Here is a 14,445-nt window from a genome sequence, read left to right as displayed (position 1 = left end):
CCCGGCTGGCTGGAGGCTAAAAGCAGCCCCTTTTCCTTGCTGGCTAACGAAGAAGGGCAGAAAATGGAAGGGATGAGAAAAAAACAACCCACAACCCGCTGCGGGGGAGGAAAGGGGCACAACTCCTCCTCACAGACACACGCTCCCCTCCCTCACACCCCGCTCCGGCCGCCAGCCCGTAATGGCGGCGGCGGGCGAGACAGGGCGGGGCCGCCCCTCGGCCCTTACCTAACGGCGGGCGGGCCGGGCCGGGCCGGGCGCCTTATGTAAGGGCTGAGGCGGCGCCAGCAGCGCTGTGGTGGCACCGGCACCACCACCATGTCCTGGTACCGCAACGCCGTGTGGTTCGTCAAGGGGCTGCGGGAGTACACCAGGTACGGGCGGGCAGCGGCGGCCGCCCGCCCGCCCCCGGGGAGCGCGGCGGGGCGGGCGCCGCGGGTAGGCTGGGGGCGTTTCTGTGCGTCCGCGGGCGTTTAACCAGTTGGAGGTGTTGGGCTTCTTTCTTTTTTTTTTTTAATACATATTTTTTAATGGCAGCCTCCGCACCCCCGCCAGAGCGGACAGATTTGGACGCCGCCTCTGTCAGAGCTGGCCCGGCGGCGCTGCCTGGGCCCGCCCCGGGTCCTCTCAGGGCCCGCCTGAGGCGGCGGGCGGGCCGCCTCCCGAGCGCCGGGGCGCGGGCTGCGTGGGCTGTGGCCCTCGGTTGGGGCCGCGTCCCTCGTGGCAGTGCCACGGGCACTGCCCGTGACCTGTCCCACGAGTACGGAGAGTAATGGGGGCTGGGGGGGGGGCGTTTAGCGTGTGCCGGGGTGTGAGGGGAGGGTGCCCTCCCGTATGTTTTTTGGAAGTGCCCCCTTCTAGTTTCTCACAGGTGTCTCCGATTTATTTAGGAGCGGCTACGAGTCTGCTTCCAGGCACTTCAATCCAGCCGATGTGGAGGTGAACGTGGCTGGAAGATCCTTTCTGGTCACCGGTGCAAACAGTGGCATTGGCAAGGCCGCGGCCAAAGAGATAGCGAGGAGAGGTGAGGAGGGCTGGAGTGAGGAGCTCTGAGGGGTCGTGACAGAGAAGATGGAAGGAAGCAGGTTTGGCCTTCCGGCGCAAACACAAAGACACAGCTGCCTGGGATGAGGGGTCAGGCATGTTGTTTTACAGGGCTGTTAGTGTGGGTTAGAGGTTTAAGCATGATCAGTGCCATGAAAACTGGAATAACGTAACAAAATTAGTGGAGGGGATCTGCAAAGTGTTTCTCAAGTGCATCTTTACCAAAACTCTGTGTTACAGTGGTATCTAAGGATGTTGGTGATGGATCAAGGTCTGTTTAAGGCTGATTCAGTACAATTAGCAGCCTGGCTGAATTTGAACTGTTTTGGAGAACCTACAGATGTATCATACGATGAAAGAAAACAATTGGCTTTGCTAAGTTGAGATGGGAGAGTGTGAAAGAAGCAATGTAGTTGTGCTTGATCTTAATGACCTGGAGTTTGTGCCCTTTAACTGATTACATGCAACTTTTTTTTCTGTTGCTTTCTGTAAACAAGGAGGTGGTATGAACTGGAACTAGCTGCTGTTGAAGGATAAACCTAATCCCTTTCAGAGTTGACAATTCCTGTTGTGCAAGAGTGATAGGAGTTTTGGCATGTAGAATGAAAAGGAGGAGCTTGCGGCTCTTCGCTCTCTCTTTGCCTGCTTAGGTTTCGTAACTGTCTTATGAAGGAAGGTGGTGACTTGATTTAAATTAAACTAATTCAAAATTATTAGTATCGAAGAGCCTTTGGGTTACAGATCCCCATCAGTGCCAGTATGTGACTGATTTCAGGTTCCCACTACTGCCGTTATAATAGCCTTATGTAAGTATTGCTTTGTCTGGTGACTGTTTTGCTCATAAATAGATATTCCTGCCAGGTTTTGCAAGCTGTCAAGCTGACTGGATCTGCATAGGATTTGGTCACCATATCTAGTATTTGGAGCCCAAAGAACAACCTTGGGCTCAGACTGCTTGCGTGATACCTTGCGTGGGCGTTGCTGTGCATATGAAGCTAAAATGACTTAACAGTGCCTTCCTGATCCTAACCTTGCCTGTGTTGCTCTGAAACTCAGTGTCAGCTCTTGGGGCTCTGGCTTCTAGCTGAATCTCTTCAAGTACATTATGACAAGAAAAGAAGGATTTCAGACTCAGGGAAAAGAGTAACCAGGCTAGGTTGGCTTTACCTTCAAGCACTTCAGATCTTTGTAAATAATGACGGTCTTGATGACAGTTTCTTTACCCGAGTTCAGCTTTTCTCTGAATCAGTGTCTCATGGGTATTGCAGATTTGGGCTTTCCTGCATGTTTTGTGAACTGCAGTTCCAGTTTGACACAGTCTTCTCCCAACCACTCTGACAATTGCCATGTGTTGTTCAAATAATTTCAACCCTTAACATGGAAAATACATTCAAATCCCTTTCCTAGCTCATGGGTCACACCAGAACTTCCCTCTCTCCTTAACAGCAAGAAAATGTTCATATCCAAAGCCCTTAAAGCCCACCTCTGTTTTCATTGAATGTTTTCCACTGTAGACTATGAGAATGTTCCTGATCAGCTTGAAGGCCAGCGACTTCCATGTGTTTAATTTGTACCCGCACAGTACTTGTGCTGTCCCCTGTGTTTTGGGAAGAGCTCCTTAAACATCTGCAAATGCACATCCTTAACTGCCTTGAGATCTGTAATTAAAGCCCTCCTTTGCAGTGAAGCCTGCAGTCACTGTGAGAATGGTCAAAGAAGTGAGCACTGGACACTGCCCCTTCTGATAGCCTTTTCTCTCACTCATGAAATCTGTTCTCCCTCGGGCCAAAGACTTGTCTTTCATTCTGATCTGTATCTATTCAGTGCCTGTCTGTGCATGGTCCCTTCCATACATGGTATATGTGTAACAAATTGAAGATGAAACTGTATTAAACATTGATTAGTGTCATTTGTATGATTATCCAAAATTCAAGAGTTTCCCACTGCTGCCTGCAGTTATGCACTTGGTAAAAGTAACCAAGCCGACTCTGGCAGTGCAGTGGAGGAATTAGACCATGCTAGAAAATTTCAGAAGAACCCTGAGGCTTGTTCCTGCTGGGATGCTCCTGTGGTATTTCAGTGACCATCTGACCAGTATGGCCACTACTACTAGCAGGCTATAGATTTCCCACAAGCTGGAATGCAATCACAAAAGGTTTTTTGTTTCATTTGGATTTTATCAAAAAAATAACCCCAAACAAGAACTGCAAATTGCACATCACTTCCTGGCCCTCCCTCTTTGCTGATGCCTCCCCCAAACAGTTGGTAATTATCAAAAGTGTTTCTTGTCGAAATCCACCAGGTGGCACGGTTCATCTGGTTTGCCGAAATAAGGAACGGGCTGAGGTCGCCAAAGGAGAAATAGTGACAGAAACGGGCAATCAGGTGAGCTGTTTTTCAGTCTTTTGTTTACTTTTAGAAAGATTGTTAATATTAAAGACCTCAGAAGCCTGGAGATGCTCTGTTTTGTCATTTTGCTGTTTTTAATAGTATTTTCATACAGACATGGAAACATCTAGTAGTTTATCGTTCATATGGTTTGAAGTGATGTAATATCACTAGGTGATATTTTCTATGATTATTAACATCACCAGCAGCATGCTGTTTTACTTAAATATTTGTTGTTGATATGTTTTGTGATGGCCTACTTACTATTCCTAACTATGTGGCTGAGGCTTTTAAAAGCTAATGCACTGCAATACTCTTGCAACAATGTTTATGAGTTTACATCATTTACAGCATTTATGTGTCTGAATAACATGCTCTGGATTTGCTAAGGTTGGTGGCTCTGTGAAGTCCTGTGTGTGGTCCTAGTTCCATGCTCTACATACTTTTCCATCTCCTTTTCTTACAACATCTCCTTCTTACCCCCTCCCTTCTGTTACATACTCTTTTTGCTTCTGAATATAGCACTCTACAGTATACCTCTGTAGCTCTCACTGTTGCTTTTGCTAATTATTCAGGAGGGTGTGCTTATTGAAAAGTGCAGTCATTGGCTTTCTATCTTGGTGTACTAGTTTTGGCTGGGATAGAGTTAATTTTCTTTATAGCAGCTCCTATGGTGCTATGTCTTGGATTTGTGACCAAAACAGTGTTGACAATCCATGTTTTAGTTATTGCTAAACAGTGCTCGCACAGCAGCAAGGCCTCTTCTGGTTCTCATGCTGCCCTACCAGCGAGCAGGCTGGGGGTGCACAAGAACAAGACCTTGGGAGGGGACACCCTGGGACAGCTGAACCCCTAGTGACCAAAGGGATATTCCATACTATATGATGTTGTGCTCAGCAATAAAAGCTGGGGGAAGGGGGAAGGGGGGACATTTGCAGTTATGGTGTTTGGCTTTCCAAATCACTGTTGCATGTGATGAAGCCCTGCTTTCCTGGTGATTGCTAAACACCTGCCTGACAATCAGAAGTAGTGTGTGAATTCCTTATTTTGCTTTGTTTGCACATGCAGCTCTGCTTCGCTTAAACTGTCTTAACCCACAAGTTTTGTCTGTTTCACCGTTCTGATTCTCTCCCCCGTCCCCCTGGGAGGGGAGTGAGCAAGTGTTTGTATGGGGCTTAACTGCCTACTGCGGTTAATGCACAACACTTGGATGGAGTGCTGTCTTCAATTTAAGTAGTAACTTGGCTCTTGAATGCAGTATTTTGATTCTAGTAACAGTATTTAATGTGGATCAAAAATTCTGAAGACTTTTTATGGTTAGAGTTACCACATTGACTAGATTTCTGCTCTTTGTGTCACACTAGGGAGCTGAAACCAACCAGCATTACACTTCAGTTCTTTAATGGAGGTGAATTGGGTCAGTCCTTCTGTAGAAACAAATACTTTCCAGCTGTCTTTAACTGTGTAATCCCATGACTATAGTAAGACTGGTGATTATCTGTGTTACCTCCTTTTCTAACTGCAGCCAGACAGCCTGGGAAGAGGGGTGAGTTTGACCTCTGAAGGTTCCTTCATGTTCTGTTTTCTGTCATTTGGTGAAACAAAACTTGAGGCAAATAATGTTCTTCCTCTAAAAGTAACACAATTACTGCATTCCCACTTCTTGGTAGGCTGCAAACCTGTAGTTTCTCTAGTCATGAAAGAGCATGAGGGCACTGCAGAGCTTGTTCGTGACCCTGGGATCAGGGCTCTTGTATAGAAAGCAGCATTCAGTGAAGTGTTAGATGAGCTGTACAAGAGGCCCTGTGGGACATGTGACTGCACTGGGAAGAGTCATTTTAATAAGGAGTCCACAAGAACATCCTTCTTTATAAGTTCTCATTCAGAAGCAATCCAGGGAGATAATAAAATGCTTTATCTGCAACTTGACAAGCTGTATCCAGACTTAACTTGCTCTTCCTGATCATCTGGATGGAGATCCTGTTGTAGTGTATGCCAAAGATTTTTTTTCCATCTTCCACAGCAACATATGCCGGAGTTCAGTGCTGAAGTGGAGTTATTGTTTGGCAGACACCTGCACATAGAACTGGGAATTGGGAAGTTCTCCTAATCTATTAAAGTAGATCTAGTCACGGAGATTAGGTCTCACTTTAATGGCTTTGCTACCATCGAGGACTTTTTTTAGGGAACAGGCCTGTGGGTCCTTTTTCTGAGCCAATGTGACAGTCTTCAGCAGATAAGTGTTGATTTAGATATTCTTCAGTCTGTGAAATCACTTGTAATATTGAACATCTGCCCAAAAAACTTCAGCTCTTCTGTACCAGCAAATAATGGTAGTAGCTTTAAAAGTAGAAAGCTTTTAGAGAGGTATCCATCCAGTTAGAAACAGTAGAGCAGTGTCAAGTTTTTGGTCAGATATTAACATTACGATAAGAAAATTCTGACTGAACTCAACTAAGGAGCTGAAATCCAATGGCTAGAGAAAAAGTCATGTGTTTTTTATCTTCAGGGAAGGAGAATTATAGGCAGGGAATAATGCCTTATAATTTTCTCAGCTTTTTCACTTATCTCATTTGCTTGTATGATAAGTATTTAAAGAAACAACTTGGAAAGAGAGGAGCCCCTTTGATTATTTTTTTTTTTGCATGAGAACACATCCTCTGCATAATTACTTTAAAACTGCCTTTTCGTGAGATATGTCATAAGACTGTCTGTGGTGCGTCTTTGAGACTAAGTGCTATCTAGGAGAAGTCTAGGACTTGACATGCCTTTTGTATCCTGATAAATGCCACTGTGCTTGTACTAGGTAGAACACAAATCTGCAAAAAGCAAAAGAATTGCTTGTAACAAACAGTAAAAGGTTTCTGATGTTTTGGAGAGAGGAAATATTTCTAGCTTTAGTGGTTTAGAAAATTATAACTTTGCTCTATGTCAGGTTTTTCCTTTTTTTATTCTATTGCATCCACATTCCTGGCCATAGTATTTCAAAACATTGCAAGACCGTTGTGACATGGGGTGGCTAACAAGGACTTAGCAGTTAATACAGCAGTTAGTGTGGAAGGGCGTGCAGAAGGCACCCAACACTGAGACGGCGGAGTGGGCGCAGTGATGCACCTGAAAGCGTGCTCTCCTGTCCTGGTTGGAGCGACTGCGCCTGGCACGTGGGAGGCTGGCCCAGACAGAGCTCCAGAGGAATGATGTGGCAGATGTCGGGCTGCAGGGAGTGACTGGTACTTTTCCCTGAGCCTGGGGCAGAGCATGATGGTGGCCTCATCTGTTGGGTTCTGTTGTGGTCAAGGTGCTGGGCTGCCAGGTGAAGCAACAGCAAGAGATGAGCAGGCTGCATAACTGCAGGGAACAGAAAGAGGAGACTGACAGGGTCTTTGCAGAGAGTAGAAGAGCACAAACCCCACATTGCTTGGAAGGAGGGACAGCTGGAAGCTGTGCTTGAATAAGTAGTGGATAGAGACTCCTAAGATGGGGAGGAATGGAAGCTTGTGACTGCTGGCAACAGAAGGCAGGCTTGTTCTCTGCCTGCAGATGTGCATTTATAAAGATAGGTGTAGTGCCATGGTAACAGATGAGGAAGAACAAGCTCTGTCAGGGGAGGTGTTAGAGACAGGTGAGCCTGAACTGATGTCGGCACTGGGAGGGAGTGGTGGGTGATAATGGTTGGAAGCTCCCTCCTGTGAGGGAGGGAGGCACCCACCTGCAGTCTTGGCTTGATGTCTTGAGAGGTTTGTCACTTGCTGGGGACTCAGATCTAGGGTATTGTGGAGTGTCTGCTGAGGCTCGTCTGGACCTTGGACTAGTATCTCTTGTTGCCCAACCACATGGGCACCCATGACATGCTGAGGGGTGACCTTGAGTTCATCAAGAGTGCTTACAGAGGGTGAAGGGCATGGGGACCCAAGTAGTGCTCTCCTAAATCCTTCCAGTGAAGGGGAAAGGCTTGGGTAGGAGCATAGGCACCCTGCAGGTCAACACCCGAATGTGCAGCTGGTGTCACTTTAGGCTTTGTCGCTTTGTCTTTGGCTTTTATGACCTCTTTGACCTTCTCTGAGAAATGAGCATTGCTAAGCAGGAATGACAAAGTGGAGCAAGAGTATCTTTGTCAGCAGGTTTTCTAAGCTAGTGAGGAGGACTTTAAACTGGTTTCATTGGGGGATAGTGACCAAACCCAGAAGACTAGTGGCATCACGGGGACAGTGAGTGTGTGTCATGGGGACAGCAAAATGGAGGAGGCTCTCACAGCTTTCATGTGAAAGAAACATAACTGGGAGCCCATCTCAGATGCCTGTACATGAGCACAGCATAAGAAACACAGGAATCTATGCATGGTTGCAGAGCTGTGATCTCACTGGGATTAGAGAGACATGTTTGGCATGACTAGAGTGCTGGCATGGATGTATACAAGCCCTTTTGGAAAGGCAAGCTGGGAAGACAAGGAGGAGGAGTTGTGCTCTATGCAAAGGAGTGGCTTGAATGCATGGGGCTTTGCTCTGAAATGGGTAGTGAGCCAGTTGAGAGCTTATGGGTAAAGCACAGAGGTCAGATCAATGTGGATGGCATCATGGTGGGTGTCTGCTACAGACTGCCTGATAAAGTAGAGTAAGTAGATGGAGCCTTTTTTTAGAGGGCTAGGGAAGCCCCATGATCGCAGGTCCTGGTACTCACGGAGCACTTGAGCAATCCTGATACCTGCTGTCAACACAGCAGGGCATAAACAATCCAGGGGATTTCTGGAGAGCATCGAGGACAATTTTTTGATACGAGTGTTGGAGAAGCCAGCTAGGGGTGATCTCTGCTGGACCTGCTATAAATAGCAGCCTTGAATAGCTGCCTTGGTGGAATGGCCATGAGATTGTGGAATTTAAGATTGAGACAGGCAAGAAGGATGAGTAGTAGAATTACAGTCTTTGGTTTTAGGAAAGCAGATTTTGTCTCTTTTATGGACCTGGTTGGCAGGATCCCATGGCAGACAGCCATGGAGAGCAAAAAGCCTTGAGAAAGCTAGTTGATCTTCAAGGGAAACCTCCTCAAAGCAGGAGGTGCTTCCTGTTAACTGGAAAAAGGCAAACCACTCATCTTCAAGAAAGGCAAGCAGGATCTGGGGAACTACAGGCTGGTCGGCCTCACCTTGCTCCCCAGGAAAACTATGGAGCAAATCTTCATGGAAGCCATGAAAGACAGGAAGGTGATTGAGAAAAAACAGCGTGGGTTTATCAAGGGCAAACCTGGCCTGACTGTCCCAGTTGCTGCCTTTGGCGAGATGACTCTGCCTATGGACAGGAGGAGAGCAGTACTTGCCACTTTCCTTAACTTTGACAAGGCTTTTTACGTGGTCTGCCATGGTATCCTTGTAGCCAGTTTAGAGAGGTGTGGTTTGAACTGGTGGATGATAAGCTGGGTGGAAAACTGTCTGGAACATTTGGCTCAGAAAGTAGCAATCAACAGTACAAAGCTGATCTGTTAACAATTTTTAAGTGGCATCCTCCATGAGTCCATATGGGGGCAAAAACTGTTTAGTGTCTCTCTTAAAAACTTGGAGGATGGTGCGAAGTGCGACAGTTGTCAGACAGCAGATGATCTCAAATGGGGAGGGAGGGTGGGCAGGGAGCTGGAGAGCAGAGCCACTCTTCAGAGGGACTTAACAGGTGAGGAAATGGGCTGACATGAATCTCATGAAGTTCACCACGCAGAGATTGTGAATCCTGCTCTGGGATGGAATAAGCCCGTGGAGCAGTACATACTGGGACTAGCTGGCTGGAAAGCAGCTTTGCAGAAAAGGACCTGGGGTGACAAGTTGTCCCTGAGTGAGCAGTGTGCCCTGGGGCAAGGAAGGCCAGCCATACCCCAGGCTGTGTGAACGCTAGTCAGCAGGCTGAGGGAAGTGCATCTTCCTCTCTATTAAGCCTTTGTGAGACCACAGCAGGAGTCCTGTGCCCAGCTTTGGGCTCCCCAGGACAAAGAAGTCATCGATGTCCTGGGGCGAGTCCAGCAGAGGGCTGCCAAGGTGATTAGGGAGATGGGACGTGTGATGTGCAAGGAGAGGCCGAGACGGCTGTTTTTGCTGTGTTGAGAAGGCTGAGATGGGTGCTACTGTAGTCTACAGCCACGTGATGGGAGGATGTAGGGAAGGCAGTGCCATGCTTCTCTTGGAGGTCTTCAGTGAAAGGACAAGAGGCAGCAGACAGACTGTAACAGGGAAAGATTCTGGCTAGATAGTAGGAAATTTTTTTTTCCACCATGAGGGTGGTCAAACACTGGAGCAGGGTGCTCAGAGAGGCTGGTGAATCTCCATCTTTGGAAATAAAACTTCCCTGGAGAACCTGATCTCAGTTACCTGCCTTGAGATGGTGGTGGGACCAAGTGGCCTCCAGAGGTCCCTTCCAACCTAAATTATTCTCAGATGTTGTGACCTTGAGCACTGCTTTGGAAAGTTCCTTTCAGCTAAAGAGGAAGCTGGTGTATGAATTGTTTAAACAGAATTTTTGCAAGCTTTGCAATATTTTTCTAGTTCTCTGCTATGCCTGACTGTCTGTCACGTGTATTTATCTAAGTAGGGCTCTCTTAATAAATTTGGCATTAAAAAGCTATGGCTCAGAAGCAACTGAATCAAGTGACTAAACATGTTTTAAGGACTAGAATTAGATTTCCCAGTTGAGCATGTTAACTTAAGTGTTTTAATTGTGTTCTGGAGATAATATTTTTTCATACAGGGTCTCTTCACTGTCCCTGTTGATTGTAACTTACATTTTTTTTTTTTCCTTTAGAATATCTTCTTGCATGTTGTGGATATATCTAATCCCAAGGAAATCTGGAAGTTTGCTGAAAAATTCAAAAATGAACATAAATTAAATGTGTTGGTAAGTTTGCATACTTAAATCATGTGTCTGCCTTTGGAATGCGTAGCCTATGAGTTTGTCCAACAGGTAGTGTAGATTTCACAATTTGGCCCACAATTCTCTGATTAATTTTTTTCTAAATGTTTTTGCAGTAGTCTCCATGGTCTGTTTGCTCTTGTCTGTTCTCAGTTCACATATAGAGACATGCTACAAAAAAAAAAGGAGAAAAGCAGGAATTTTTTAGCTGCATCTTTTGAGGTTCTTACCATGCTTTTTTGTTTGACTTTCATTACTAATAACTTTGTCCTTCTTAAAGATTAAACTTTTATAGACAGTCTAGTTAGAGCAGTCTAAAACAGAGCCAGGGAGAGAGCAAACAGTTAAGCGTCATGGCTGGTAAGGGGCTCAGTACACTTTCTCCTTCATTTAGCAGTGAAAATTTGCTCTGGGGGCTGTAGTAAAACTGAGGCACCTGGAGCAGTTGTTTTGGTACTTACTATATGAGGAAATTCTGACAGAAATGGGAAAATAGCTTTTGAGGAGTGGCAGTGAATGAGCAGGAAGGTATGTAGAGGCAGATCTCTTTGAGGTGGGAGAGAAAAGCTTGAGCTTCCTCTGGAAGGTAAGGCAGAGAAAGAAGCGTGTCTGCGAATATGCTAGCTGCTTGCAAGCTTCTGTCTGTTCATGAGGTTTTACCTTACAATGCATCCGTGCTGTGTGGTGCAGCACTGTTTTAGCAACGTGTGAGTCAGGTGGGGTATTTGTGCCCTTGTTGTAGGGACCCCAGCTTTTCTTTCTGCCTGGCAATCCTGCACATAGTATGAAGCACCTCTGCTGGTTAGCTCTGCTCTTCTCAGGGCTAACTAGGATGCAGCAACCTGCTGACCTGGCTAATCTGCCAAGTTTGGAGCCAATTCTTTTAATTTCCTGAGGGTGGGAGTTCTGCAGGCCGTTCTACTGCATGTTGCACAGCTTCCCATAGTGAATTTTCACCTAATGGAGAATACATCATCACATAGCATGGATGATGTGGAGTCAGTGTGATCTCTCGGATGAGACTAACAAACTACACTGCATATTTATGTTCTAATATCTGCTTTACAATTTGCATATTACTTTCTGCGAGAAAAGAGTTTTTAAAAACATGGAGTAAGGCACTAAGAGGACTGTTAGCTCTTAGTGGAATACATCTATGGTCAGCCAGTTGTCTGAAGATCCTTTATTTTGTGAAAAACCTTTATCAGCAGCGACAGAGTAGCGTCACTTGGAATAGCACAGTTTATTGAAACAGTTTGTAGCTTTGTGTTGCAGTGTTGGAAAACAGCAAACTAGCATGGACTGCTTGTATGTGTGGTTTTGTTTGTAGATATTTGTGTAGATTGTTTTTGTTTACGGGAGTTGTCTTACAGATCAACAATGCAGGATGTATGGTGAATAACAGAGAATTAACTGAAGATGGACTTGAAAAAAACTTTGCAACAAACACTTTGGGTGAGTACTGAGGCTTAGTTCTGAAATATACATATTTTGGTTACAGCAGTGTGTTTTCACAGCTGGGTTCATGACATATGTATTCCTGCTCAAAGAGGATTGTACCATTGCTATGCCAGGGAAGGAGCAGGAAAGGAAAAGAAGAAATATTACACCTTGTTTGGAGTGTCATTTTTTAACTTCTCCATTTTTCAGTTCTCATATCAGTGCCTTTATCATAGCAGCAGCAGGCAAATGCAGATAAGATTTAATTAAATTGATTCTGAAATTTGCTAGGAAATTTTGTTCCAAGCCATCCTGCTAATTATACTCTCTTTGTAATACATGTGCTCCTGTGGCGTGGATAGAGCTTGGAGCATGTTCAGATATTTAAAGAGACATTTAAATGTTTCAGTAGGCTTGAACAGCTCTGTTTGATGTGACAGAGGCACTGTGTAGGAAGACTGTGCCTTATATAGTGCCCTGGACACTCTCAAACAGATGCAACATCTAGTCAAGTGATTGAGCAGTGCTGGGTAAGTCTTAGGCCCTCCATATATAAGGGGCATATCCCATGAACTGTGTGGTAGAGGTGTAAGAGGGACAAATTAAGGGAAGCAAGTAAAGGAGGAAAGGGGATATGTGGAAGAGCAGGGCAGACAGTGAGCAAAGTGGAAGGTTCCCCCATAAAAGCCATGGAAAAGGTGTGAACAAACAGCCAGCCAGCAGAGAGAAGAGCTATCTGCCGCCACTGGTATCTGTAGGACTGAAAGCTACACTTCTTGCAAAGAGATGTGGTGCTTGCATCAACCAGCGGTCCTGATGGTCTCTTTTCCCCTCTGCCTCTGTGCAGGGTAGGTGTCTTTCTGAAGTGACTGTCTTTAATATAGTCAGAAGTGACACATTAAGGAGGAGCTGTGGTGCTTTGTTTCTATGTTTTCCTCCTGTTCATCAATATCTGGGATGAGGAAGGGGGAAGCTTAGGCTATAAAGGTTGGGCATTTATAGAACTAATGTAGCCTGGAAACCATTGTTCAGTTTTATTCTTAGCCTTTTTCCTGTGTTGATTCCTTAACTCCTATTTACTTTTGAAAACTAACATTTTGGGTATAAATGTCTTGTGCTTAGCTGATAATGGTGCATATAGCTTGTCAGTTTAATGTAGTCAGACTTGCAGAAAAAACAACTCAAGTATAAAGGTGCAGATTCATTTTCTTCAAATTAATCTTCTGCTAACATTCTTCTGTTTCTCATGGTCAAAATTCAAAATGAATTTTATTTTGCCATCAAATTTCCCCTCGCTGCAGAAGTACAAGAACCTGTACCTTGAGAAATTTATTCACCTTGAATTAGTTTAACCCTCTTGTGGTCTTTCAAGCAAAAAATCCAGCAATGTGCAAAGGTGCAGCTCTTCCAGAGAGAAGCAGAATGAAACAAGTACAACAGTCTGAACATGAAAGCATGTTTTGGTTTAGTTCTAAACATCGAGAAAATTAATTGCTGAGGAACTGTACTAGTGCTTCACTTGAATTAGATTTTATTACACAAGTAGAAGCAGCAAGTTCTGCTTTCCCAGCTGTAAATCAGCCTCACTAGAGATATATAGCTGCATAGAGGAAGCTGAATTACGATTGTAGTAAACTAGGAAAATACTTGTATTGTCTTTTATGAATGTTACATATAGATCTCCTTTATTCATTTGTGTATCACTTGCTGCATGACTGTATAAGAAGGTCAAGGAGATGATTGCACATTTGAGCAGATAAGGTAAAACAGGTAGGTCATCTGCTGTTGTCCAACTTCTGCGGAGTTTAGACAAAGACTGGGTTGTTTGCTCAGACAGGTTCTCTCTAGGCAACAATAAGGATTAAATTTTGAAGCTTTTAGAACAGAGTGGGTCTTGGCTGAGCTGGAAGAGGCTGTCTGTGCAAGAGAAAGCTGTGCTTGCAGGTCAGACACACATGAAGGACCAATGCTATCAACAGTGCAGGGTTTTTTTTTTTTTTTTTTCTCCCTCAGAGTCAGAGATGAAGTAATAAATCATATCTGCTGGAGTCATAGTAGGAGAAACCTGTATGGAGAAATGCCTGTCAGAGTAGATGCTGTGTTAAGTCATTTCCCTAAGCACTAGGTACCTTTGGGCATGCTTTACTTTGGAGAAGTTATTTCTGTATCAGTAACTATCTGTGGTTATAGGTTCCTAGAGAAAAACTTGGCTAAATTAGATATGGCTGGTATATAGGCTGGCTGTAAACTGGAATGTGGTCTGAGAGAACAAACTTTCCCCAGAAAAGCTAAAGCCTGAAGGATGACGTGGGCTCAGGGCCCCTGTTTTGAAAATCTGCAGTTGTCCCCCTCATCAGCAGCATGGAAACAATAACTCGTGACTGCCTGGTTTCTGCAGAAATAAGATAGAATAATATTAATATTTTTTTTCAGATCTTCACATGCAGGGTGTTCCTTCCATCTTTCTTTCACTGTTTGTTTCTACCCTGGATCTTAGCTCTGGTCTAGTAAGGAGTGTGTAGGTTGTAACTATCTAAGAATGCAAGACTTTGAACTATAACATGCTTTAAAGGCAGGGAAGAGTCTTTGAATTCTGTATCTGATATCTGATTAACATTCATATAAGCTGTAGAATTGATCATTTAGGTGTCTGAAATGCTGTGGAGCTTTTAAATCCAAGCTGGGGTAT

At 44.8% G+C, this 14,445-nt stretch overlaps 1 protein-coding gene across 5 annotated transcripts in view; it reads left to right on the top strand.

Moving 5' to 3' along the window:
- The first annotated feature begins 217 nt into the window (after nucleotides 1-217).
- DHRS12 (dehydrogenase/reductase 12) overlaps nucleotides 218-14,445 on the top strand; it is a 28,044-nt gene continuing 13,816 nt past the window's right edge. Inside the window, exons 1-5 of one of the 5 annotated variants that reach the window (XM_069802756.1) lie at nucleotides 218-374; nucleotides 891-1,024; nucleotides 3,347-3,429; nucleotides 10,209-10,301; nucleotides 11,690-11,771. In XM_069802756.1, coding sequence (XP_069658857.1) covers nucleotides 319-374; nucleotides 891-1,024; nucleotides 3,347-3,429; nucleotides 10,209-10,301; nucleotides 11,690-11,771 — 448 coding nt within the window. In that variant the 5' untranslated portion in view covers nucleotides 218-318. Of the gene's footprint in view, nucleotides 375-515; nucleotides 761-890; nucleotides 1,025-3,346; nucleotides 3,430-4,796; nucleotides 4,979-10,208; nucleotides 10,302-11,689; nucleotides 11,772-14,445 lie in introns of those variants that run through there. The other 4 variants (XM_069802755.1, XM_069802757.1, XM_069802759.1 and 1 more) reach the window with 4 other exon arrangements.

Source organism: Haliaeetus albicilla, chromosome 15 (genome assembly GCF_947461875.1).
Source record: "Haliaeetus albicilla chromosome 15, bHalAlb1.1, whole genome shotgun sequence".
Classification (NCBI taxonomy): Eukaryota; Metazoa; Chordata; class Aves; order Accipitriformes; family Accipitridae; genus Haliaeetus; species Haliaeetus albicilla.
Note: the sequence above shows the minus strand (reverse complement) of the source record. Positions and strands in the feature narration are given on the sequence as shown.